The sequence below is a fragment of the Macaca mulatta genome, chromosome 16, assembly GCF_049350105.2.
Source record: "Macaca mulatta isolate MMU2019108-1 chromosome 16, T2T-MMU8v2.0, whole genome shotgun sequence".
NCBI lineage: Eukaryota > Metazoa > Chordata > Mammalia > Primates > Cercopithecidae > Macaca > Macaca mulatta.
The window spans coordinates 42,146,732-42,174,140 of record NC_133421.1 but is presented as its reverse complement, the minus strand read 5'-3'; the positions used below and the strand labels follow the sequence as shown (position 1 = coordinate 42,174,140).

At 41.8% G+C, this 27,409-nt stretch overlaps 1 protein-coding gene and 1 long non-coding RNA gene across 7 annotated transcripts in view; one reads left to right on the top strand and one right to left on the bottom strand.

The window, feature by feature from the left end:
* MYO1D (myosin ID) overlaps nt 1–27,409 on the top strand; it is a 379,527-nt gene that overhangs the window by 259,924 nt on the left and 92,194 nt on the right. For all 6 annotated transcript variants that reach the window (XM_015119046.3, XM_077970764.1, XM_077970767.1 and 3 more), the window contains one exon: nt 1,225–1,379. In XM_015119046.3, coding sequence (XP_014974532.1) covers nt 1,225–1,379 — 155 coding nt within the window. The remainder of the gene's footprint in view (nt 1–1,224; nt 1,380–27,409) is intronic.
* The window catches only part of LOC144335435 (uncharacterized), a 145,270-nt gene that overhangs the window by 63,012 nt on the left and 54,849 nt on the right, over nt 1–27,409 (bottom strand). The window lies entirely within an intron of this gene.

Genomic DNA, 27,409 nt, shown 5'->3' with positions numbered 1-27,409 from the left:
TTGTTGGATTTAATTTGCTAATATTTTGTTGGCATCCGTTTTTACATACATGTTGATAAAGGATATCAGTTTGTAGTTTTCTTGTACTGTTGTGTTTATTTTTGATATCAGAATAATGCCACCTTCAAAATGAGTTAGGAAGTATTCCCTTCTCTTCTATGTTCTAGAAGAAATATGGTGAATTGGTATTATTTCTTCTTTAAATGTTTGGTGGAATTCACTAGTGAAATCATCTGGGACTAGAATTTTCTTTTTCAAAATGTTTTTAAATATAAATCTAATTTCTTCAACAGATATAGAATTATTCAAGTTATTTCTTCTTGGAGAGTTTTACTATTTTGTGGCTCTAGAATAATTATTTGTTGTTGTTTTTGAGACGGAGTCTCACTCTGTCGCTAGGCTGGAGTGCAGTGACATGGTCGCAGCTCATGGCAACCTCTGCCTCCTGGGTTCAAGCAATTCTCCTGCCTCAGCCTCTCGAGTAGCTGGGACTACAGGCACATGCCACCACGCCCGGCTAATTTGTGTGTGTATGTGTGTGTTTTAGTAGAGATGGGGTTTCACCATGTTGCCCAGGCTGGTCTCAAACTCCTGAGCTCAGGCAGTCTGCCCACCTTGGCCTCCCAAAGTGTTAGGATTACTGTGAGCCACCGCACCCTGTCGGAATTATTTGGTTTTAACTAAATTGTTGAATAAGTTTTTGTACAGAGTTGGTCCAAATATTTTAATATTATCCTTTTAATGTCTGTGTGGTCTGTAGAGATGGCCCATCTTCCGTTCCTGATATTGATAATAAGGTCTTCCTTCTTTTTTTGTTTTGGGCTAGAGGTTTATCAATTGTATTGATCTTCTGAAAGAACCATCTCTGTTTCATTAATTTTTCTTTATTGTTTTTCTATTTCAAATTTTATTCATTTCTGCTCTTATCTTTATTATTTCCTTCCATCTGCTTGTTCCATGAAACTGATAAAGATTAAAGTCAGGAGGGTCACTGAGCAAAACCCTTAGAAAATATATGGTGTTTTTTGTTGTTTTTAGGCATGATGTCTTGTTATGTTGCCCAGGGTGGATTCAAACTCCAGGGCTCAAATGATCCTTCTGTTTCAGCCTCTCAAGTAGCTGGGACTACAAGCACATGCCACTGTGCCCAGCTCCAAAATGTATTTTTTAATTCATTCTTTTGAGAATGATCCTAATAGTTTTCCATGCATTTTCTCTTTGCAGTTGACTGGTCTGAGTGTCTCCAATGGAAAGGACCAACTTGTAGTGTTCCATACAAAAGACAACAAAGACCTCATTGTCTGCCTCTTCAGCAAACAGCCAACCCATGAGAGTCGAATTGGAGAACTTGTTGGAGTGCTGGTGAATCATTTCAAGAGGTAAAGTTTGATTTTTGTAACTAAGACACATTTTAAATCTATGAAATCTTCAATCATAATCATCACTGAGCTTGTTTTATGCCAATTTTAATGTATTGAGCTATTTTTCTCCATAAGGACAACTTCAATCATCTGTTTCACAGAAGGTAAAATTAGCATCCCGGCTTACTTTCAAGATTAGGGATGGTCCTCTATTTTTCCAGCCTCCAGCTGAACCATCAATGAGAGATTTCCCTAATGGTGATTTTTTTTTTCCACTGCCGATCCAAATGTAATTAAATTCAAAAGACAGACAAATTACTTTATATTCTTCTCATCATAGCTTCTCATTTACCCCAAGTATAATCAGTTTGAGTGTCCACTATGACCATAAGCAAATTAGAAGGCAGATTTGGGATGGCATGCAAGTCCATGAAGACTACAAGAATTCCTGAGAGAGGCAGTAACCACTGCAAAAACGTGGAGTCATGATGGAACACGGCATAACCTGAGAAGTTCATAGTAAGCCCTGATGACACCTGGGGCAGGGGGGTGAACAATGATATAATAAATATAAACAGAGAGCAGGTCTTGAGGGTGACGGGGACCAGTGAATGGATAATTTTAAGCAGGGGAGTGATTTTGTCTGCTTATTTATTGGAGTTGTTTCAGAGGTTGGATTTCTCTTCCCATAAGGGGTCATGGATTGTTTGGGTGGGTATGTCTATCCAAAGTCAAGTGCTCTCTTTGTGGCATGCTGCCTTCACCTCCCCAACCCCACCTGCTGCTGGGACAAGACCACTCATCAAAATCAGTGACTGAGAAATGATATAAGTGTAGTTCCTTTTTCTTCCTAAAAGACATTTCCTGAGTTCCTAAAATTAATCAAGCATTCTTATTAGTATGTTTTTCTTTTTTTTTCAGTTTAGATGTGACTTCTCTTTCTCTCAACAAACACATATTTGGAATCAGATGTCCACATATCTAATTCTATTGTGTTCATTTTGGCTGATAAATGTATAGAGCATCATTTTAGAGGTGGGCTGCACAGACCATTTATTTTATGTTATTATACCTTGCATTCTAGATCAAAGTGGATCTTTAAATATTTTCTATCATTAAATGCTTTTAGATGCTATAAGTAAAATAATACTTAATGGTCATTTGTGGGGGAAAAATAAGAAAGTAATTACCAAAAATAATAATAAACGCATAGGCTTTTGCAAATTCCTTTCCATCTGCCAAATAAATATAAAGCTAAGAAAATTTTTAGAAAGTTTAGAATGTGGCTGGGCACAGTGGCTCACCTCTGTAATCCCAGCACTTTGGGAGGCTGTGGTGGGTGGATCACGAGGTCAGGAGATCGAGACCACCCTGACTAACATGGTGAAACCCTGCCTCTACTAGATATACAAAAAATTAGCCGGACGTGGTGGCGGGTGCCTGTAGTCCCAGCTACTCGGGAGACTGAGGCAGGAGAATGGCGTGAACCCGGAAGGCGGAGCTTGCAGTGAGCCGAGATCGCGCCAGTGCACTCCAGCCTGGGCGACAGAAGGAGACTCCGTCTCAAAAAATAAATAAATAAGTTTAGAATGTAAGGAAAAGACATAAAGAAGGCATCTCTGCGATAAATGTCTATAACTCAAATAAGCAAGCTTATTTTCCTGCTAATATTTATAGCAAAGTATGGAAAATTAAAGGAATTTTAATTTGTTACTCTTACTTTGGATACCAGTACTAATGGATGCAAGAGTTTTTGCCTGGGAAATTGAAGTATTTTATCTCTGTCTGGGTGCTTATTTAGCAAATTCTGATCTATTAAGTGCCTTCTACAGGTGATAGAAATATGTGAATCTGGAGGTAGATTTCATCAGTTGCTTTCTTTTCCTAGCTAGCAAATGCATGCTGAGGTACATTTCTAGGCATATGCCCTCTATCTTTAATGTATGTAAGGATTTTTAATTTCTTTAAAATTTATAAATGTAAAGAGAAGACTCAAGGTGCTAGGATATTTTTGGTTTTTTTGTTTGTTTGTTTGTTTGTTTTTTATTTCTTGGTGTTTCTATCTTATGAATTAAGAGTGAAGTGGAAATGAGAGATAAAATCTTGCCTCTCAGCCCCCAGAAAATCAGGCTTGAAATTTTGGGTTAGAGTTATAGTCATCAACTTACTATTGACTTTTTGAAGAAAGGTTAATTTGATTTTTTCTAGCTATTTTCCTTTATTGTCAAGTATTATATCATTGCCATGACATTGAAATTCACATTGTATTTTATAAGCATAATGTTGTGGCACATAATCTTATTTGTCCCTGAGTTAATTATGGAAATTCAAAGGTGAGAGGGAATTAACTTCAGACCAATTCTTTATCTTCTAGATAATTTCCCTAAAGTACATTCTGAGATGTTTTCTAGTCAGCAGTTGGGAGGAAAGGGCTCAAAACTTCCCAAGGCTGAGGAAAGAACCAGCTAAGAGGACCAGAGGGAACAGTGCCCAGCCTCACAAAGAGCCAGGGGTAGTTTCTGATCTAACAAGGCAGACTAAAGAACTTCGTCATTCACAGGGTAATTGGGTAGAGTACTCAGAAGGGTTTTGCCTCAGTAGGGGGGAATAATTGGCCCTAGAATAAATGCTGCTCTGGTACTGCCTAATAAGTCTTAAAAGCAGGACCCAAAAGGATCAAACTGCTTCCAAGTAACTTAGTTACGTCCTGAAACAAAGCTCACGTATATTTATAAAAATACAAAAATAGGCCGGGCGCGGTGGCTCAAGCCTGTAATCCCAGCACTTTGGGAGGCCGAGACGGGCGGATCACGAGGTCAGGAGTTCGAGACCATCCTGGCTAACACGGTGAAACCCCGTCTCTACTAAAAAATACAAAAAACTAGCCGGGCGAGGTGGCGGGCGCCTGTAGTCCCGGCTACTCGGGAGGCTGAGGCAGGAGAATGGCATAAAAACCCAGGAGGCAGAGCTTGCAGTGAGCTGAGATCCGGCCACTGCACTCCAGCCTGGGCGACACAGCGAGACTCCGTCTCAAAAAAAAAAAAAAATACAAAAATATCCGTCCCCAACAGGGAAAATTCACAATGTCTGACATCCAGTCAAAGATTACAGGCATGCAAATAGGAAAATACAGTCCATTATGAGGGGGAGAATCATCCCTTTGAAACCAACCAAGAACAGACAAAGATACTAGAATTAGCAGATACAGACATTGTAAGTCATTATAACTAGATGTCAGATGTTTATAAGTTAACTAGAGATATGGAAGATGTAAGAAAAAGACCCAAATCAAACTTCTAGATGAAAAATACACTGATGTTTGAAATGTTCCATGGTTTAAAAAGGAAACAAAAAAAGACAAAGCCTCTCCTGGAATAAATTTTTCCTCATCACCATGAGCTGAAGCCAGACCTTTCCTGGCATTTCCTTTCACATGAATCTTGAAACGAAAACCAACTAAGTATAAATTAGTCTCTCTTTCACCTCCCGCAGTCTTGATTCAGTCTGGACCCATTATTTCTGCCTCTCCAAGTACACACCCACATATTTTATGTTTGCTAAACATTTGAAGACAATCTTTAATAAAGTACAGGCATAGCTCGTCTTATTGTTCTTTGCCTTATTACACTTCACAGATATTGTGGTTTTTATAAATTGAAAGTTTGTGGCAACCCTACATTGAACAAGTCTATTAGCACCATTTTTCTAACAGCATATGCTCACTTTGTGTCTCTGGACACTGGAAGAAGATGCCATCTAGGACTTTCATAGCTAGAGAAGAGAAGGTCAATGCCTGGCTTCAAAGGACAGGCTGACTCTTTTGTTAGGGGCTAACAAATTGCCACAGCAATTTTGATAATTCTCATAATATTTCAAAACTTTATATTGTTATTATGTGCTATGATGGTCTTTGATCAGTTATCTTTGTTATTACTGTAATCGTTTCAGGGCATCACAGACTGTACCCATGTAAGACAACAAACTTAATTGATCAATGTTGTGTGTGTTCTGAGTGCTCCACTGACCTCGTCCCTCTTCCTCTTCTCAGACTCCCCTATACCCTGAGATACAATAAGATTGAAATTAGGTCAGTTAATAACCCTACAATGGCTTTTAAATGTTTAAGTGAATGGGAGAGTTGCGCATCTCTCAGTTTAATTTAGAAACTAGAAATGAGCCAGGTATCATGGCTCATTCCTGTAATCCCAGGACTTTGGGAGGTTAAAATGGGAGGATTGCTTGAGGCCAGGAGTTCCAGACCAAGGTCTGTGCAACATAGTGAGACTCTATCTCTACAAAAAAATTTAAAAATCAAGTGTGGTGGCACACACCTGTAGTCCCAGCTACTTAGGAGGCTGAATTCAAGGTTGCAGTGAGCCATGATCGTGCCACTGCACTCCAACCTGGGTGACAGAACACGACCCTGTCTCAAAAAAAAAAAAAAAAAAAAAAAAGGAAAATAAAAAGCTAGAAGTGATTAAGCTTAGTGAGGGAAGGGCAGGTTGAAAGCTGAGATAGGCCAAAAGCTGGGCCCCTTTAATTTCCTTCAAGAACTTTTCCTTTGCAATCACAAAAGCCCAGTTGTGAATGCAAAGGAAAAGTTGTTGAAGGAAATTAAAAGTGCTACTGCAGTGAATACATGAATAATAAGAAAGTGAAACAGTCTTATTGCTGATATGGAGAAAGTTTGAGTGGTCTGGATAAAAGATCAAACCAGCCACAACATTCCCTTAAGCCAAAACCTAATGCAGAGCAAGGCCCTAAACTCTTCTTAAATTCTTTGAAGGCTGAGAGAGGTGAGGAAGCTGCAGAAGAAAAGTGGAAGCTAACAGAGGTTGGTTCATGAGGATTAAGAAAAGAAGACATCTCCATAACATAAAAATGCAAGGTGAAGCAGCAAGTGATGATGGAGAAGCTGTGGCAAGTTACTCAGAAGATCTAGCTAAGATAAGTGATTAAGGTGGCTATACGAAACAACAGATTTTCAATGCAGACAAAATAGCCTTATGCTGGAAGAAGATGCCATCTAGGACATTCATAGCTAGAGAGGAAAAGGTCAATGCCTAGCTTCAAAGGACAGGCTGACTCTTTTGTTAGGAGCTAATGCAGCTAGTGTCTTTAAGTTGAAGCCAGTGCTCACAGACTGTTCCAAAAATCCCAGGGCCCTTAAAATTACACAAAATCTACTCTGCCTGTGCTCTATAAATGAAACACAAGGCCTGGATGACAGCCCATCTGTTTATAGCATCGTTTGCTGAATATTTTAAGCCCACTGTTGAGACCTGCTGCTCAGAAAAAAAAGATTCCTTTGCTACTCATTGACAATACATCTAGTTATCCAAGAGCACTGACGGAAATATACAAGGTGATTAATGTTGTTCCCTTGCCTTCAAACACAGCATCTATTGTGCAGCCCATGGATAAAGAAGTAATTTCAACTTTCAAGCCTAATTATTTAAGAAACACATTTCATGGCCGGGCACAGTGGCTCATGCCTATACTCCCAACACTTTTGGAGGCCAAGGTGGGCTGATCACCTGAGGTCAGGAGTTTGAGACAAGCCTGGCCAACATGGCGAAACCCAAGCTCTACTAAAAATACAAAAATTAGCCGGGCATGGTGTCACGCACCTGTAATCCCAGCTACTGGGGATGCTGAGATAGGAGAATTGCTTGAATCTAGGAGGCGGAAGTTGCAGTGAGCCAAGATCACACCACTGCACTCTAGACTCTTTCTCAAAAAAAAAAAAAAAAAAAAGAAAGAAAGAAAACATTTCATAAGGCCACAGCTGCCATAAATAGTGATTCCTCTGATGGATCTGGGCAAAGTAAACTGAAAACCTTCTGGAAAAGATTCATCATTCTAGATGCCACTAAGAACATTTGTGATTCATGGGAGGAGGTCAAAATATCAACACTAACAGAAGTTTGGAAAATGTTGATTCCAACTCTCGTGGATGACTTTGAGTGGTTCAGGACTTCATTGGAGGAAGTTATTGCAGATGTGGTAGAAATAGCAAGATAACTTGAATTGGAAGTGGAGCCTGAAGATGTCACTGAATTGCTGCAATCTCACGATAAAACTTGAATGGATGAGGAGTAGCTTCTTATGGAAGAGCAGAGAAAGTGGTTTCTTAAGATGGAATGTACACCTGATGAAGATGCTGTTAATATTGTTGAAATGATGACAAAGCATCTAAAATATTATATAAACTTAATTGATAAAGCAGTGACAGGGTTTGAGAAGACTGACTCCAATTTTGAAAGACATCCTATTATGGGTAAAATGCCTTCAAGCAGCATCGCATGCTATAGAGAAACCTTTCATGAAAGCAAGAGTCAATCAATGTGGCAAACTTCATGGTTATCTTATTTAAAGAAATTGCCACAGCCACCCCGACCATCAGCAACCACCACGCTGATCAGTAAGCAGCCCTCAACATCAAGACAAGACCCTCCAACAGCAAAAAGATTGCAGCTCACTGGAGACTCAGATGATCATGAATATTTTTAGCATTTTTTGTTCTTCTTTAATATCCACGTAATTAAAGGAGCACTCTCATTGGATTTAACTGAACATTAACCATCTTCTCTCTTATAGTTTGCTTATATTCTTTTTAAATCACACTTTCTTTATTGTTTTTCATTAAAGTATGTGCAGTATTTAGACATGATGCTATTGCATACTTAATAGACTACAGTATAATGTAAACAACTTTCTTTTTTTTTTTTTTTTTTTTTTTTTTTTTGAGACGGCGTCTCGCTCTGTCGCCCAGCCCAGGCTGGAGTGCAGTGGCGCGATCTCGGCTCACTGCAAGCTCCGCCTCCCGGGTTCACGCCATTCTCCTGCCTCAGCCTCCCGAGTAGCTGGGACTACAGGCGCCCACAACCGCGCCCGGCTAATTTTTTGTATTTTTAGTAGAGACAGGGTTTCACCGTGGTCTCGATCTCCTGACCTTGTGATCCGCCCGCCTCGGCCTCCCAAAGTGCTGGGATTACAGGCGTGAGCCACCGCGCCCGGCCAACAACTTTCATATGCACTGGAAAACCAAAAAAACACAAAACTTGTGTGACTTGCTTTATTGTGGTATTTACTTTATTGTGGTGGTCTGCAACTGAACCCAAAATATGTCCAGGTTATGCCTGTACCTTCCAAAAGGTGACATTAAGAATATGTAATAACCAGTATGGCTCAAGCACAGACCAGTCAGAAGAGACACCATCCAGAAACACCTGATACCAGCAAGTCCAGGCTGTATTCCACAAATCAAAAATTCCACCATGGGGTAGGAAGACCCAAAGTCAAATACATTTGGGATATGCTAATGAAGTCAAATGGGTTTCTTTTTTTTCCTTTTTGAAACAGAGTCTTACTGTGTTGCCCAGGCTGGAGTGCAGTGGTGCAATCTCGGCTCACTGCAACCTCCGCTTCATGTATTCAAGAAATTCTCGTACTTCAGTCTCCTGAGTAGCTGGAAATGCAGGCATGTGCCACCATGCCCAGCTAATATTTGTGTTTTTAGTAGAGATGGGATGTGGCCATGTTGGTCAGGCTGGTCTCGAACTCCTGGCCTCAAGCAGTCCACCCGCCCTGACCCCCCAAAGTGCTGGGATTACAAGCGTGAGCCACTGTACCTGGCCCTAACAGGTTTCTTTACTGCAGTACCTCTCAGAGTCATTAACATGCTTTTGTTCATTGTAAATGCTACCAATACAAGAACAAGAGAATTCTATCTATATTGATATAAAACCTTTTCCAAATAAATAGGAAAAAAGGGCAAGGTACAGAATGGTGTGTATACCATACCACCATTTGTGTAAAGAAGTTGAAACGAGATTTCTTTTTTTTTATTATTCTACTTTAAGTTCTAGGGAACACGTGCACAACATGCAGGTTTGTTACATATGTAGACATGTGCCATGTTGGTGTGCTGCACCCATTAACTCATCATTTACATTAGGTATATCTCCTAATGCTATCCCTCCCCCCTCCCCGTACCCCATGACAGGCCCCGGTGTGTGTTGTTCCCCTTCCTGTATCCAAGTGATCTCATTGTTCAATTCCCACCTATGAGTGAGAACATGCAGTGTTTGGTTTTTCGTCCTTACAATACTTTGCTGAGAATGATGGTTTCCAGCTTCATCCATGTCCCTACAAAGGACATGAACTCATCCTTTTTATGGCTGCATAGTATTCCATGGGTGTATATGTGCCACATTTTCTTAGTCTAGTCCACCATTGATGGACATTTGGGTTGGTTCCAAGTCTTTGCTATTGTGAATAGTGCCGCAGTAAACATACATGTGCATGTGTCTTTATAGCAGCATGATATATAATCCTTTGGGTATATACCCAGTAATGGGATGGCTGGGTCAAATGGTATTTCTAGTTCTAGATCCTTGAGGAATCACCACACTGTCTTCCACAATGGTAGAATTAGTTTACAGTCCCACCAACAGTGTAAAAATGTTCCTATTTCTTCACACCCTCTCCAGCAGCTGTTGTTTCCTGACTTTTTAATGATTGCCATTCTAACTGGTGTGAGATGGTGTATCATTGTGGTTTTGATTTGCATTTCTCTGATGGCCAGTGGTCATGAGCATTTTTTCATGTGTCTGTTGGCTGCATAAATGTCTTCTTTTGAGAAGTGTCTGTTCATATCCTTCGCCCACTTTTTGATGGAGTTGTTTGTGTTTTTCTTGTAAGTTTGTTTGAGTTCTTTATAGGTTCTGGATATTAGCCCTTTGTCAGATGAGCAGATTGCAAAAATTTTCTCCCATTCTATAGGTTGCCTTTTCACTCTGATGGTAGTTTCTTTTGCTGTGCAGAAACTCTTTAGTTTAATTAGAACCCATTTGTCAATTTTGGCTTTTGTTTCAATGGCTTTTGGTGTTTTAGACATGAAGTCCTTGCCCATGCCTATGTCCTGAATGGTATTGCCTAGGTTTTCTTCTAGGGTTTTTATGATTTTAGGTCTAGCATTTAAGTCTCTAATCCATCTTGAATTAATTTTTGTGTAAGGTGTAAGGAAGGGATCCAGTTTCAGCTTTCTACATATGGCTAGCCAGTTTTCCCAGCACCATTTATTAAATAGGGAATCCTTTCCCCATTTCTTGTTTTTGTCAGGTTTGTCAAAGATCAGATGGTTGTAGATGTGTGGTATTATTTCTGAGGGCTCTGTTCTGTTCCATTGGTCTATATCTCTGTTTTGGTACCAGTACCATGCTGTTTTGGTTACTGTAGCCTTGTAGTATAGTTTGAAGTCAGGTAGCATGATGCTTCCAGCTTTGTTCTTTTGGCTTAGGATTGTCTTGGCAATGCAGGCTCTTTTTTGGTTCCACATGAACTTTAAAGTAGTTTTTTCCAATTCTGTGAAGAAAGTCCTTGGTAGCTTGATGGGGATGACATTGAATCTATAAATTACCTTGGGCAGTATGGCCATTTTCATGATGTTGATTCTTCCTATCCATGAGCATGGAATGTTCTTCCATTTGTTTGTGTCCTCTTTTATTTTGTTGAGCAGTGGTTTGTAGTTCTCCTTGAAGAGGTTCTTCACATCCCTTGTAAGTTGGATTCCTAGGTATTTTATTCTCTTTGAAGCAATTGTGAATGAGAGTTCACTCATGATTTGGCTCTCTGTTTGTCTGTTATTGGTATATAAGAATGCTTGTGATTTTTGCACATTGATTTTGTATCCTGAGACTTTGCTGAAGTTGCTTATCAGCTTAAGGAGATTTGGGGCTGAGACAATGGGGTTTTCTAAATATATAATCATGTCATCTGCAAACAGAGACAATTTGACTTCCTCTTTTCCTAATTGCATACCCTTTATTTCTTTCTGCCTGATTGCCCTGGCCAGAATTTCCAACACTGTGTTGAATAGGAGTGGTGAGAGAGGGCATCCCTGTCTTGTGCCAGTTTTCAAAGGGAATGCTTCCAGTTTTTGCCCATTCAGTATGATATTGGCCTGGGGTTTGTCATAAATAGCTCTTATTATTTTGAGGTACATCCCATCAATACCGAATTTATTGAGAGTTTTTAGCATGAAGGTCTGTTGAATTTTGTCAAAGGCCTTTTCTGCATCTATTGAGATAACCATGTGGTTTTTGTCTTTGGTTCTGTTTATATGCTGGATTACGTTTATTGATTTGTGTATGTTGAACTAGCCTTGCATCCCAGGGATGAAGCCCACTTGATCATGGTGGATAAGCTTTTTGATGAGCTGCTGGATTTGATTTGCCAGTGTTTTATTGAGGATTTTTACATCAATGTTCATCAGGGATATTGGTCTAAAATTCTCTTTTTTTGTTGTATCTCTGCCAGGCTTTGGTGTCAGGATGATGCTGGCCTCATAAAATGAGTTAGGGAGGATTCCCTCTTTTTCTGTTAATTGGAATAGTTTCAGAAGGAATGGTACCAGCTCCTTGTACCTCTGGTGGAATTCAGCTGTGAATCTGTCTGGTCCTGGACTTTTTTGGTTGGTAGACTATTAATTATTGCCTCAATTTCAGAGCCTGTTACTGGTCTATTCAGGGATTCAACTTCTTCCTGTCCAGGAATTTATCCATTTCTTCTAGATTTTCTGGTTTATTTGCATAGAGGTGTTTATAGTATTCTCTGATGGTAGTTTGTATTTCTGTGGGTTCGGTGGTGATGTCCCCTTTATCATTTTTTATTGTGTCTATTTGATTCTTCTTTCTTTTCTTTATTAGTCTTGCTAGCAGTCTATCAATTTTGTTGATCTTTTCAAAAAACCAGCTCCTGGATTCATTGATGTTTTTGAAGGGTTTTTTGTGTCTCTATCTCCTTCATTTCTGCTCTGTTCTTAGTTATTTCTTGCCTTCTGCTAGTTTTTGAATGTGTTTGTTCTTGCTTCTTTAGTTCTATTCATTGTGATGTTAGGGTGTCAATTTTAGATCTTTCCTACTTTCTCTTGTGGGCATTTAGTGCTGTAAATTTCCCTCTACACACTGCTTTAAATGTGTCCCAGAGATTCTGGTATGTTGTATCTTTGTTCTCATTGATTTCAAAGAACATCTTTATTTCTGCCTTCATTTTGTTATGTACCCAGTAGTCATTCAGGAGCAGGTTATTCAGTTTCCATGTAGTTGAGCGGTTTTGATTGAGTTTCTTAATCCTGAGTTCTAGTTTGATTGCACTGTGGTCTGAGAGACAGTTTGTTATAATTTCTGTTCTTTTACGTCTGCTGAGAAGTGCTTTACTTCCAACTATGTGGTCAGTTTTGGAATAAGTGCAATGTGGTGCTGAGAAGAATGTATATTCTGTTGATTTGGGGTGCAGAGTTCTGTTGATCTCTATTAGGTCTACTTGGTGCAGAGCTGAGTTCAATTCCTGGATATCCTTTTTAACTTTCTGTCTCATTGATCTGTCTAATGTTGACAGTGGGGTGTTAAAGTCTCCCATTATTATTGTGTGGGAATCTAAGTTTCTTTGTAGGTCTCTAAGGACTTGCTTTATGAATCTGGGTGTCCTGTATTGGGTGCATATATATTTAGGATAGTTAGCTCTTCTTGTTGAATTGATCCCTTTACCATTATGTAATGGCCTTCTTTGTCTCTTTTGATCTTTGTTGGTTTAAAGTCTGTTTTATCAGAGACTAGGATTGCAACCCCTGCCTTTTTTTGTTTTCCATTTGCTTGGTAGATCTTCCTCCATCCCTTTATTTTGAGCCTATGTGTGTCTCTGCACATGAGACGGGTCTCCTGAATACAGCACACTGATGAGCCTTGACTCCTTTTTTTTTTTTTTTTTTTGAGACAGAGTCTCGCTCTGTCGCCCAGGCTGGAGTGCAGTGGTGCGATCTCGGCTCACTGCAAGCTCTGCCTCCTGAGTTCACGCCATTCTCCTACCTCAGCCACCTGAGTAGCTGGGACTACAGGTGCCCACCACCATGCCTGGCTAATTTTTTGTATTTTTAGTAGAGACAGGGTTTCACCGTGTTAGCCAGGATGGTCTTGATCTCTTGACCTCATGATCCGCCCACCTCAGCCTCCCAAAGTGCTGGGATTACATGCGTGAGCCACCACGCCCGGCCAGGTCTTGACTTTTTATCCAATTTCCCAGTCTGTGTCTTTTAATTGGAGCATTTAGCCCATTTACATTTAAGGTTAATATTGTTATGTATGAATTTGATCCTGTCATTATGATGTTAGCTGGTTATTTTGCTCGTTGGGTGATGCAGTTTCTTCCTAGCATCAATGGTCTTTACAATTTGGCATGTTTTTGCAGTGGCTGGTACCAGTTGTTCCTTTCCATGTTTGGTGTTTCCATCAGGAGCTCTTGTAGGGCAGGCCTGGTGGTGACAAAATCTCTCAGCATTTGCTTGTCTATAAAGGATTTTATTTCTCCTTCACTTATGAAGCTTAGTTTGGTTGGATATGAAATTCTGGGTTGAAAATTCTTTTATTTAAGAATGTTGAATATTGGCCCCTACTCTCTTCTGGCTTGTAGAGTTCCTGCCAAGAGATCCGCTGTTAGTCTGATGGGCTTCCCTTTGTGGGTAACCCGACCTTTCTGTCTGGCTGCCCTTAACATTTTTTCCTTCATTTCAACTTTGGTGAATCTGACAATTATGTGTCTTGGAGTTACTCTTCTTGGGGAGTATCTTTGTGGCATTCTCTGTATTTCCTGAATCTGAGTGTTGGCCTGCCTTGCTAGGCTAGGGAAGTTCTCCTGGATAATATCCTGCAGAGTGTTCTCCAACTTGGTTCCATTCTCCCCGTCACTTTCAAATACACCAATCAGACATAGATTTGGTCTTTTCACATAGTCCCATATTTCTTGGAGGCTTTGTTCATTTATTTTTAGTCTTTTTTCTCTAAACTTCTCTTCTTCATTTTATTCATTTGATCTTCAATCACTGACACCCTTTCTTCCAGTTGATCGAATCAGCTATTGAAGCTTGTGCATTTGTCATGTAGTTCTTGTGCCATGGTTTTCAGCTCCATCAGGTCATTTAAGGACTTCTCTATACTGGTTGTTCTAGTTAGCCATTCGTCTAATCTTTTTTCAAGGTTTTTAGCTTCTTTGCGATGGGTTCATCCTTCCTCCTCTAGCTCGGAGAAGTTTGATCGTCTGAAGCCCTCTTCTCTCAACTCGTCAAAGTCATTCTCCATCCAGCTTTGTTCTGTTGCTGGCAAGGAGCTGTGTTCCTTTGGAGGGGGAGAGGCGCTCTGATTTTTAGAATTTTCAGCTTTTCTGCTCTGTTTTTTCCCCATCTTTGTGGTTTTATCTACCTTTGGTCTTTGATGATGGTGATGTGCAGATGGGGTTTTAGTGTGGATGTCCTTTCTGTTTGTTAGTTTTCCTTTGAACAGTCAGGACCCTCAGCTGCAGGTCTGTTGGAGTTTGCTGGAGGTCCACTCCAGACCCTGTTTGCCTGAGTATCAGCAGCGGAGGCTGCAGAACAACGAATATTGCTGAACAACAAATGTTGCTGCCTGATCGTTCCTCTGGAAGCTTCATCTCAGCGGGGTGCCCTACTGTGTGGGGTGTCAGTCTGCCCCTACTGGGGGGTGCCTCCCAGTTAGGCTACTTGGGGGTCAGGGACCCACTTGAGGAGGCAGTCTGTCCGTTCTCAGATCTCAAACTCCATGCTGGGAGAACCACTACTCTCTTCAAAGCTGTCAGACAGGGACATTTAAGTCTGCAGAGGTTTCTGCTGCCTTTTGTTCAACTATGCCCTGCTCCCAGAGGTGGAGTCTACAGAGGCAGGCAGGCCTCCTTGAGCTGTGGCGGGCTCCTTCCAGTTCGAGTTTCCCGGCTGCTTTGTTTACCTACTCAAGCCTCAGCAATGGCGGGCACCCCTCCCCCAGCCTCGCTGCCGCCTTGCAGTTGGATCTCAGACTGCTGTGCTAGCAGTGAGTGAGGCTCCGTGGGTGGGCATTAGACCCTCCCAGCCAGGCGTGGGATATAATCTCCTGGTGTGCCATTTGCTAAGGCCGTTGGAAAAGCGCAGTATTAGGGTGGGAGTGACCCGATTTTCCAGGTGCTGTCTGTCACAGCTTCCCTTGGCTAGGAAAGGGAATTCCCTGACCCCTTGTACTTCCCGGGTGAGGCGATGCCTCGCCCTGCTTCAGCTCACACTTGGTGGGCTGCACCCACTGTCCTGCACCCACTGTCCAACAAGCCCCAGTGAGATGAACCCGGTACCACAGTTGGAAATGCAGAAATCACCCGTCTTCTGTGTCACTCATGCTGGGAGCTGTAGACTGGAGCTGTTCCTATTCAGCCATCTTGGAACTGCCTCCTTTTTTTTTTTTTTTTGAGACAGAGTCTCGCTCTGTTGCCCAGGCTGTAGTGGCACGGGCAACAGAGCGAGACTAGATAGTGGCACGATCTCGGCTCACTGCAACCTCTGCCTTCCCAGGTTCAAGCAGTTCTCCTGCCTCAGCCTCCTGAGTAGCTGGGATTACAGGCACCCGCCACCACGCCTGGCTAATTTTTGTAGTTTTATTAGAGATGGGGTTTCACCATTTTGGCTAGGCTGGTCTTGAACTCCTGACCTCAGGTGATCCACCCACTTCGGCCTCCCAAAGTGCTGGGATTACAGGCGCCCGGCAAGAAGTTGAACCAAAAAATATCCATATCCGTCACTGGATAACTATATTATAGGTAGATATATATTTATATAGATAGATACACATATAGTTATCTCCGAGTTTTTCTTACAAAAATGGTGATATGCTACACATACCATCTGTACCTTGCCTTTTTCTCCTCCTAAACAATGTATAGATATAGGTACAGATAGATATGTATACACACATGTGATTATGTATAATACAGACTATATCTGGGAAGATATTCAGGAAATGGATAACAGTGCTTGTCTCTAGAGAGGGAACTGAGATACCTCAGTACAGGGAGAAAGAGGTAGGAGGGAGATTTATTTGTTGTTCATGGTAAACCTTCTGCAACCAATATATATGTTACTGATCTAAACTTTTTTCATTTTTATAATTAGTGCAGCTAGTTTTTAAGCATATCATAGGTGGCTCTGAATTCATTTTTATTTTCCTTTCCTGCTTAGAAAAGTAGAAAAGAGGCCGGGCGCGGTGGCTCACGCCTGTAATCCCAGCACTTTGGGAGGCCGAGGCGGGCGGATCACAAGGTCAGGAGATCGAGACCATCCTGGCTAACACTGTGAAACCCCGTCTCTACTAAAAATGCAAAAAATTAGCCGGGCGAGGCGGCGGGCGCCTGTAGTCCCAGCTACTCGGGAGGCTGAGGCAGGAGAATGGCGTGAACCCGGGAGGCGGAGCTTGCAGTGAGCCGAGATCGCGCCACTGCACTCCAGCCTGGGCGACTAAGCGAGACTCTGTCTCAAAAAAAAAAAAAAAAGAAAGAAAAGTAGAAAAGAACAGAAGAACTGTCCAAGTGAACAATCTCTCATAGCATTTCAATATCTTGAAACAATCCCAAATACAGCCTCTTGGAATATTATCTTTCTGTATGGTCTTGTTGTATATATCACATGAGCCTGAGGTGAGGTTTCTTTTTCTGTGGTTGTAGTGCCAGGGGTTTACAGAGGTTTTGAGTGTGACTGACTTTTGGTTTGCATTTCATTCTCAGCAGCAGCTACCTGCTGGTACTGAGCTTTTCTGCCCGCTACTAAACAGATGGTCTCATGTTGGCTGCCCTAACTATGAAATCACCAGAAACTCTGCAGTATTAAGCTGTCAAAGGACCCATCTGCCCTAAGCAGCTGTCCAGGCATTTGCCTGTCTGGATGCTGGAAACCTCAGTATAACTCCAATTGCAGGCATTAAAATTTCTTATTTTTCCTGTTCTCTTTCTGTGGATGAAAGCCAGAAATCAATGCCATCTGCTGCTTGTTCTTCTTTAATATCTGCTTAATTAAAGGAGCACTGTTACTGGATTTAACTGAACATTCGACCAGCTACTCAGTTGTAGTTTGTGTATGTTCTTTTTAACTCACACTTAGAGCCGTGGGGGACCCACACCGATAAGCAGGCCAGCAGTTGGTGGCTGCACATTGCTGTCACTGCCAACGCAGTACAGGTGAGGAGCCAGGGAGGTGAGGCCTCAGGACAAGAGGTGAAAGAAGCAGAGGATGGGGCCACCTCCCAAAGTCTCAGCACCTGGCACTCCCCGTCCAGCACGGCTGCTGCTCACGCCTTCTGCTGCTCCTGCAGTGAGGCTCCTCTGCCCCGACCCTGAATACCCATTTCCGTGGCCCTTGATCTGTGTTCCCAGACTGCTCTCTTTGAATGCCTGGCCACTATAAATATAGTTTATATTCCATAAGCAAAATAAAGGTATGCCATGTCAATTGCCAGCTATGGTTGATTAAATTTTGGTCCATCAAATTTAGGGTATTTGAGCTATTTAAAATAATCATTGAAGACACCTGATTTATGGGAGACAGAAAAGTGAGTGGCCACAGTTCACTCTCTTCTGCCTTCCAGTAGAGATACACATGAAAACACAGGAAGCAAAGCCAGCTTTCTATAGTGCTGGAAACTAGAAATATGACTCAATCCTGGACCTACCGAGAGGGGCGTCCTTCACCCCTGCTCATGTATCGCCTCACCAGGTCTTCCCTGACTGTCCTATGGAGAATAGCAATTCACCCTGTCCCACCACTCCCTGTCCTCAAATCCCCCTAATCTTTCCCCATGGATGTCATCTCCACCTGACATGCTGTATCTTTACTTGTGTGTTGTATATATTCCAACTGGAATACAAGCTTTATGTAAGCAGAGACTTTATTTATATTGTTCCCTGCAGTTTCCCTAGTGCCCAAAACAGTGCCTGGCACACAGAAGGTTCCCTGTAAATAACTGTTGAATATGGATTGTTAAACAGAATTGCTTACTGATAGGCCCCACTCGTGGTGGGATGCTTCTAGCCCTTCCTACTGATAGATGCACCTTGCCCACCAGAAGATGTTAACTCAATCCTTCTCCTGTGTGAAAGAAAGGAAAAATTCTTCTAATAGTTTCCTTCCCTTTATGAATACCTCTTTTCCTTTTTTTATTTTTCTAACTGATACAATGATTATACATATTTATGGGATACAGTGATATTTTGATACCTGTATACAAGGTATGATGATCAAATCAAGGTAATTAGCATATCTGTCACCTCAGACATTTATCATTTCATTAGGAACATTGAAAATCCTCTCTTCTAGCTATTTGAAAATATACAATAAATTGTTAATTGTGACCGATTATAGATAGGATTACAGATACAGGGTTCTATATTCAGCCTGCAGTGCTAGAGAACACTAGAACTCATTCCTTCTATCTGGCTGTAATTTTATATCCGTTAACCAACCTCTGGCTATCCCTGCCACTTGCCAGCCCTCGTACCACCATATGAATGTCTCTTTTCTTGACTGATTCCAGGATTACAGCTCTAAGCAATGTAATACATGTGGGACAGAAGGGAGGAGGCATTTCAAGATATTAAATCAGCAACTAAAAGGGCTGTGGGCTGGAAGAGCCATGAGTATGCTGAATGCTGCGGGCTGCAGCTTTCCATTCACTTTTCTTTAACAACTACAGAATTAGAAATAATTTCAGACTCTCCTTGTCAGTGAGCTGACAAGGAAGCAGGATGTAGGAATTCCTGCTCAGATCAGCAGTTTCATAATAAGCAGAAGACTTTGAAACCACAACTAGAGTCTGCACACCAGCCAGCTCTCCAGCTTAAAAACTGATAAATGATTTTGGCTACAAACAGGTGGGCTGTAAGAAGGAGCCCCGAAAAACCCATATGCCCCTTTATGTAAGAAACCAAAACTACATAGATGTCTCCTTAGTTGGGAGGCCTATAAAGGAAGATATTAACAGTAAGAGAGATATAGATATTATAAGACTTGAAAAGCCTATTTCTGAAAAGGCCAATAACATAAAATTTATATTACAGAAACCATCTGCTTATACTCTGCATAAAATTCAAGAAAGCGTAGGTTCTACATAAACAGGCCCAAGATTACATGGCAGACTGAGACGAAGAGTGTGCTGGCTGAGAAACAAACAAAAGTATTCAATTATTTGAATGAATTAAGGAAAGATATTTTAAAATGTAAATCAACATTAAAATCTGAAAGTGGCACAGTTGATATTGAAGAAAATAGAATTGATGTGAAAGGAAAGTTTGAAGTCTCTCAGTGTGCAGAATTTACTGTTATAATGGGCATCATGTTATCTTTCTTAGCAATACACAAAATAAGGGTACATCTTACAGAGACAGCATCTTATATTCAATAAAGTATGGTAATTTAAAACATACAAAAAGAAAATGTGTCTGTACTGAATGCACCTTTTCTGAAGCTCCAGAGAACTTACTTTGTTATCATGATGACCTTTTTTAATTTCAAGGGTTAACTATATATATATGTGTATAATTTTCCAGCTTAAAAGCTGAGAAATGATTTTGGCTACAAACAAGTGGGCTACAAGAAGGAGCCCCGAAGAGTCCATATGCCCCTTTATGTAAGAACACCAAGACTGGTGTCCTTTTAATATATATAACTTTTTTTTTTTTTTTTTTTTTTGAGACGGAGTCTCACACTGTTGCCCGGGCTGGAGTGCAGTGGCACGATCTCGGCTCACTGCAACCTGTGCCTGCCAAATTCACGCAATTCTCCTGCCTCCGCCTCCCAGGTAGCTGGGATTACAGGCATGCGCCACTGCGCCCGGCTAGTTTTTTGTATTTTTAGTAGAGACGGGGTTTCACTATGTTGGCCAGACTGGTCTCGAACTCCTGACCTCATGATCCGCCCACCTCAACCTCCCAAAGTGCTGGGATTACAGGCATGAGCCACCGTGCCCAGCCAATATATATAACTCTTAATATATATAACTCTCCTTTTATATATAATTATGTATATAGTTAATCCTTGAAATTACAAAGTATGTATTAAAGACACAGACCTGGGAGTGGAATGAGATTCTCTTACAAAGGAACAAAAATTAGGATTCCCTCCATCTTCTGTACTGCAGCAGTAAATGCTAGAATCCTGTGGAGCAACATCTTTAGTCTTCTAAGGAGAAAAGGTTAGAGAGCAAAAATTATATGCCCAACCAAGTTGTCATTTGTGTTTATCAGGCAAATGAGCCTCAGAAAGCCTGCTACTGGGGCTCTTTGGAAGAGAAACAGCTATGATCCAGGAGTCAAATGCTGTCACAGTCTCCATCTCTCATCTTCACATCTCTTGTCTTACCAGCTTCACTCTCCTGTAATGGTGGCTTCCACATGGCTGGAAACTCTATATCTCCTCTTCCAGCTTTGCCACCAGTGGGAAATTAAAAGAAAGTTCCCTGGGCTATTGTCCTAAAACCCACTGTTCCCACTGACTCAATAACTGTGGCCAGAATAATGATTGTCATGGCATGGGTAAGACGCCTACCCCAGTGACAGTCACTTTGGCCAAAGAAGTGGTGTCTTCCAAGAACATGGAAGTCTCCAGGAAAACCTGAGGAAGAGCATGTTTTGGAACAGAGCGAGACAGAGTGGGGTGGTAGTGACTGGGGACAAAGTGTACGGGGCCAGCATTTCCTGAAAGGAGCGGAAGTGATACACGGTCTTGGGCAAGAAAAACAAATGGTATCACATTGTTTTTAATTGCAAAAACATAACAAACCATATAAAAGTTCATCAAAACAAACAGGGTTAAATACGTCATGGTATTTCCATAAAATTGAGAAGCATGCAGCCATGAAAAAGACAATGACAGTCTTTCTTTATCAGGGCTCCTTAAAGTGTGGGCTCCATTCTGCATTAGAATCACCTGAAGGTGTTTTTTCCAAAAAGCAGCTCCCCGGGCCCATCCCAGGCCCTCTAAATCAGACTTTCCAGGAACCTACATTCCTCGTAAGCTACCCAGGTGATCCCTATGCTGAAGCTTGACAGCCACTGGTTTCATGAACTGACATAGAAAATGGCCAGAAGGAGCACATCATGTTTTGGCATGGCCAATTTGCTGATGCCATTGTGATGAAAGCGGGTTTTTTTTTTTTAATGAAATCACCAAAGATTCATGTTTTTGAAATTGCTGACAAGTGCAAAAGAAACATTCCCTACTGCCCCAGTGAATACAGGTGGGGTGGAAAGAGGGCTGAGGCTCAGAGAAAAGGGGTAAAAAAGGAATGGAGAGTAGAAATGGGTGAAGGATTACAAAGAAATCACACAGAACCAGGATCCTGTTTACCACATCCAGTTGTCCCCTAGACAGAGCCGCCTGTCATTCCAAGCAATGGTTTTTAATTACCCTAAGAAGTTCACAGTGAGGGCCCACCTGCCCACTTCCAGCTAGGAAACCCCACCTGCGAAGAGCAGGCTTCCACATAATGAACTTAACCTATTTATATACACTCAGCCCACCTGCTCTACACAAAAGAGTGCAGAGAGAAATCTTAAAAGGTTTTCAGTGTGACTAAGCTGGGAAAAATCAAACAGTGTTAAAATGTAACAGCTGTTGTGTACTGTGAGCAGTCTACTGACTTTCCATCTCTCCCTGTGCACTGTGCCCATCTGCACTGAGAAGCAGCTGCCCTTGGGCAAAGCTCACCAAGAGGATGTGCAGGGGCACAGTCATCCTCAGCTTTACCTGCTTTGATGACAGGAGATTTTCTGGGGATTTTTGTGCAGATCAAAGATTCTTATTTGCTTTGTGACATGTTCATCATTGCCTTTTATGCTGAAAGATTGAATCCAAAAATACTGGAAAACTCATCTTTTCAGCATTTCCACGGCTAGCTATTGTACCTGTGGAGTAATCATATTACTTTTTAAAGGCCACAGCTCTAAACTTCACAATATATGTTAAAACAGAGATCTTCCTGTGAGGTATTCATGAATTCATCAAATGATGAGTGAATAATACCCTGGTTCGTGCTGTCTGTTGGAATTTTTTTCTAAATTGAATGTCAGATATAACTCTTCAACTTAATGCGATTTTTAAAAAGCTCTCTTAATGTGTTTATTTCAGGTCTTAGCAGCTATACTGGAATCAGGAGTTTGTATAAGCATAATATAGTCAGTGAAGTGTTTTATCTGCGACAAACACTGTTCGGTTTTTATACCATCATTCAGCATGCATTCACTGAGCACCCATCACAGGTCAGGCTACGGGTGGTAGGAGGGATACCAAGAAGAACCCTGCAGTCCTTTCCGTTCAAACAACTCTTAATCCCATGAAAAGACAGCATGTACATTATACTGCCCAGTACGTACTATAATAAAACCATGGACAAAGGCCATGGAAACACAGGGGATAAACCAGCCCCCTTTGCCTGCCAGAGTCAGGAGATCCCTGGCAGAGCAAATGATCACCCAGTTGGGTCTTCAAGTCTAGTTGGAGGTTATCAGCTTGGGGATGAGGTGAGATTTTCCCCAGAGAAGGGAGCAGAATATGCAGAAACTTGGTGGAGCTGGTACATTGGGAGAATTGGATGATTGCAGGGGACGAAAGGGGCTGTAGCAAGAAATGAGACTGGAAAAGTAAGTAGAAGCTTATAAAAGCCCATGCCAATGAATTTGTGTAGCAGGACGAGCCACAGACAAGAACCCCTCAGACACCGAGTTGTAGAAGGAAAGGGCTTTTTTCAGCTAACAGCAAGGGCAGACTCACGTCTCCAAAAACCAAGCTTCCCGAGTGAGCAATTCCTGTCCGTTTTAAGGGCTCACAACTCTAAGGGGGCCCATGTGAGAGGGTCGTGATCGATTGAGCAAGCATGGGGTACGTGACTGGGGGCTGCGTGCACCGGTAATTAGAATGGAACAGGACAGGGATGTTCACGATGCTTTTCCATGCAATGTCTGGAATCCATAGATAACACAAGCAGTCAGGTCAGGGGCTGATCTTTAACTACCAGGCCCAGGGCACAGTGCTGGGCCATCTGCCTGTGGATTACATTTCTGCCTTTTAGTTTTTACTTCTTTCTTTGGAGGCAGAAATTAGGCATAAGACAATATGAGGGGTGGTCTCCTCCCTTATTTGAACTTTAACATATAAGTAATGGGGAGAAATAAATATAAAAATATAAAACTGCCCAACAAGACAAAGCCTGATGACACAGCTATCGCCTTGCCCGGACATGCTCAAGAATGCAAAATAATTGTTCACTTAAGGGAAGTGGGAACTTGAGGAACACTAGTTGATATGTAATACATCTGTGGGCCCCACATGCCAAAAAAGTTAATTGAACAGAGAAAGAGCTAGCAAGAGAGACGTTACAAAGGCAGATATGAGAAACCTCAGTAATAAAACCAGGAATCAAAAATCGTCATGGAGTAAAAACTATAACAAAATTCTTTAGCTTTTGTAGCTCCCCTGAAAATTGTTATTTTGCCACCCCTATAGTAATTAGCAATAAAAATCCCTAGCATGAGAAGGACCTAGATTTTTGCCTTCAGGGACAGCAAGGAAGCAAGAAGTTAAAGAAGCTTCCTCCTGTTCTACAGCCATTCATAGGGGGAGAAGATTCTCAAGGGACAGTATGAATGATGGTAATGTTACATTGGGGAGGAGGCGGAGCTTGGGTGTGGGAGCATTTATTTGTTTGGTCTGTCCAGTAACCCCTTCTTCTGGGACTTTCCTCTCCCCTGTCACACTTCTGCATGGTCCGACGAGAAGCACCACATCCTTACATCACCCTACTCCCTGGCAAGAGCTGACTATAGGGCACAGGTAGTATCTGACCCAACCTGGACCGCTTTCCCTATCCCTCAAGATTTTTGGGCTTTGGATCAGAGAAGACTTATAACTCATTGACTCTCCTATGCATGGAGGCAAAACGCTTGGGAGCTGTGGCTCACCATGTTTCCAAAGGTGAGAAGTTGGGTTCAGTAAGAGAGAACAGCATAGAGCATAGCGAACCCACGGGGAGCAGCAGGACTCGAGGTGAAGCAGGACCTGAAACATCCAAGCCCCAGGTCTGCCTCCGCAGGAGGCCGGCCACCTTGTAGCCATCAGACTATATGCCCTTTGTTGATTTTGTGTGACCTGAAACAGGCCAATTTGTCAAAATCCAGTTCACAAATGTGCACATGGTTGACACTGTTTTACTATACACTTGGATATTGTTGGGAGGATGAATTTTATTCTCTTGGTGAGGCAGTGGGGTGCCACAAGTTTTGGGGTTTTTTGTTTTTTTGTTTTTGTTTTTGTGTTTTCGAGACAAAGTTTTGCTCTGTCACCCAGACTGGAGTGCAGTGGTGCAATCTCGGCTCACTACAACCTCCACCTCCTGAGTTCAAGCAATTCTCCTGCCTCAGCCTCCCAAGTAGCTGGGACTACAGGCGTGTGCCACCAAGCCCAGCTAATTTTTTAGTAGAGATGGGGTTTCACCACATTGGCCAGGCTGGTCTTAAACTCCTGGCCTCAAGATATCCAACTGCCTCAGCTTCCCAAAGTGCTGGGATTACAGGCTGAGCAACCATGCCCAGCCTTTGCCACAGTTTTTTAAATGGATTTTTAAAATTAGTTCACCAGAAGTCAGTTTGCCCAATACCAATTCATGGAACTTTTAAAAATTTGTGAAGTTACCAAAAACTAGTCTTGAAAAAAATCCTTGAATATGTCCCTTCTAACAGCTGTTTAATACATGTTCAGGGTGAAAAAAAAACTAAGGCTCTTGGGTTGGGTTAGTCTTTTTAAGTGGAGCAGAAAAAAATGGACTTCACTCAAATGTACAGGTATGCTGTTTGGAGTTTATTTTGAACAATCAGGGAAGGACATCCCTCTGTCAGATGCTTCCAAACAGCTAGCAAGCACGTGTGTCTTTTATCAGGCATCGTGCTCTTAAAGGGACTCCTCCCAGATAGCAGTGCCAGATACTAGGGTTTGACTATCAGAAACAAGCAACCTACACTTCAGGTCATGGAGATCCACATTTTTCCTGAAAGGTCGCTCTACACACTTTCCAACCAGCAGCTATCAAAATCCACAGATTTTAGCATTTCCTATGGGGACTTTAGCTTATCCTAAATTTTGAAATCCTCTTTGTTATTTTCCATTTGATATTTAGCTTTCTTCTATCAAATTTGCCAGATGACTAATTATCTAATTTACCAAATTTATAGATTTACCAAAAATGTGTTTCTTTTGACTTTTTATAAAGTGTACAATTCAGCTAGGTGAGTTGGCAATTAATAGTTTTTGAGGATTTCTACAAAGTTCTAATTGATTGCTTTTCATTTTGTTTTCATAACAACAGTTTAAGGAATGGTCCGTTTGTTTCTGGCCCTGCTGCTGCAGCTGGAAGTAGCTGGAACAGAGGAGAGAAGGGAAGAAAGGAGAGTCTGTGCCCAGTGCATCTGGGCTGCCAATCCCACAGGGAAGGGAGGCTGAAGAGCAGAGGGAGGGGAAGACTAGGGGGCCAAGAAGGGGTAGGCTGGAGGGTGAGAGAGGCTGAAGACCCAAGAACCCCAGGTATTCACAGCCCCCATTGACCCTGCTAATTCGTCCAACAAAAATTGGATAAACAAAAGTCAGCCTTGTTAAATATGCAAATGTGGTAAATTTGGCAAACTAGTCATTCAGCAGATGACCTTTGGTGAATTCACCATTTGGCAAGTGACTTTTTTTTTTTGGAAACGGAGTTTCACTCTTGTCACCCAGGCTGGAGTGCAGTGATGTGATCTTGGCTCACTGCAACCTCCACCTCCCGGGTTCAAGCAATTCTTCTGCCTCTACCTCCTGAGTAGCTGGAATTACAGGTGCCCACCACCACATCTGGCTAATTTTTGTATTTTTAGTAGAGACGGGATTTCACCATGTTGGCCAGCCTGGTCTCAAACCCCTGACCTCAAGTGTTCCGCTCACCTCAGGTTCCCAAAGTGCTGGGATTACAGGTGCAAGCTGCCACCCCTGGCCTGGCAAGTTACTTTTTAATCAATGAATTGCCCTAGTTCATAACAACTTCTCCTTTTTGCTTAAGTCATTATGAATTGAGTTTCTGTCACTTGCATCCAACAGAGTCCTAACCTAATGAGTCTTGGAAAAACTAGTAACAAAAATGAGAGAGGAGCACTGCTTGTTGTTACAAGGGTAGGACAAACATGTTTAGAGAAAATGGTATCATGTTAAAGAAACTTGTTTTCATCATACCCATCAAGAAATTAGTTTTTGAAACTAAGAACAAGCATCAAGAGGGAATTTAAAGCCCAACTAGGAAAAGAGGACTGCTGGATGCTTTATTAATTCACACCTCCAGGCCAGATGACTCACATCCTGAGACACTGGAAAGCATTTTGATAGGAACCCCCATTCACTCTCAGAAATCTTTGAGCAGTCATGGAGAGTGGAAAAGGGCCAAGAGACTGAAGGCAGGCAAAGGTTTTCCTTGTTGTGCAAACGTGAACACAGATGCAAAAATTATAATTATTGTTGAACCTGACACAAATTTTCAGCAAAATTCTAAAATTATCATAGTTTATACATACTTAAAGAAAAAAAGCAACAAAAGAAAGCATAAGTTCAGTGAGAAGAAATTGGGTAAAACTAACAATTTTTCTTAAACAATGACTTGAATGAAGACATACTTACAAATTTTGCAAATAAGAAAAACCCAGGAAGCGGCTGGGCGCAGTGGCTCATGCCTGTAATCCCAGCACTTTGGGAGCCCAAGGCAGGCAGATCACGAGATCAGGAGATGGAGACCATCCTGGCGAACACTGTGAAACCCCATCTCTACTGAAAATACAAAAAAATTAGCCGGGCGTGGTGGCGGACGCCTATAGTCCCAGCTACTCAGGAGGCGAGGCAGGAGAATGGCGTGAAACCCGGGGGTAGAGCTTGCAGGGAGCAGAGATTGCACCACTGCACTCCAGCCTGGGTGACAGAGCGAGACTCGTCTCAAAAAAAAAGAAAAACCCAGGAAGGTTAACTTGTATTTTGATGACAGGTTAGGATTCGAAGTCTCTTGACAGACTAGAATAATGAGAGGAAACCACACAACTATATAAATGTAAAATTCTGCCTTTGGGTTCAGAATGTCATTAGCACACATAGGGAGTAGGAAAGCCTCTGGGCCCATTCAGTCCCCAAG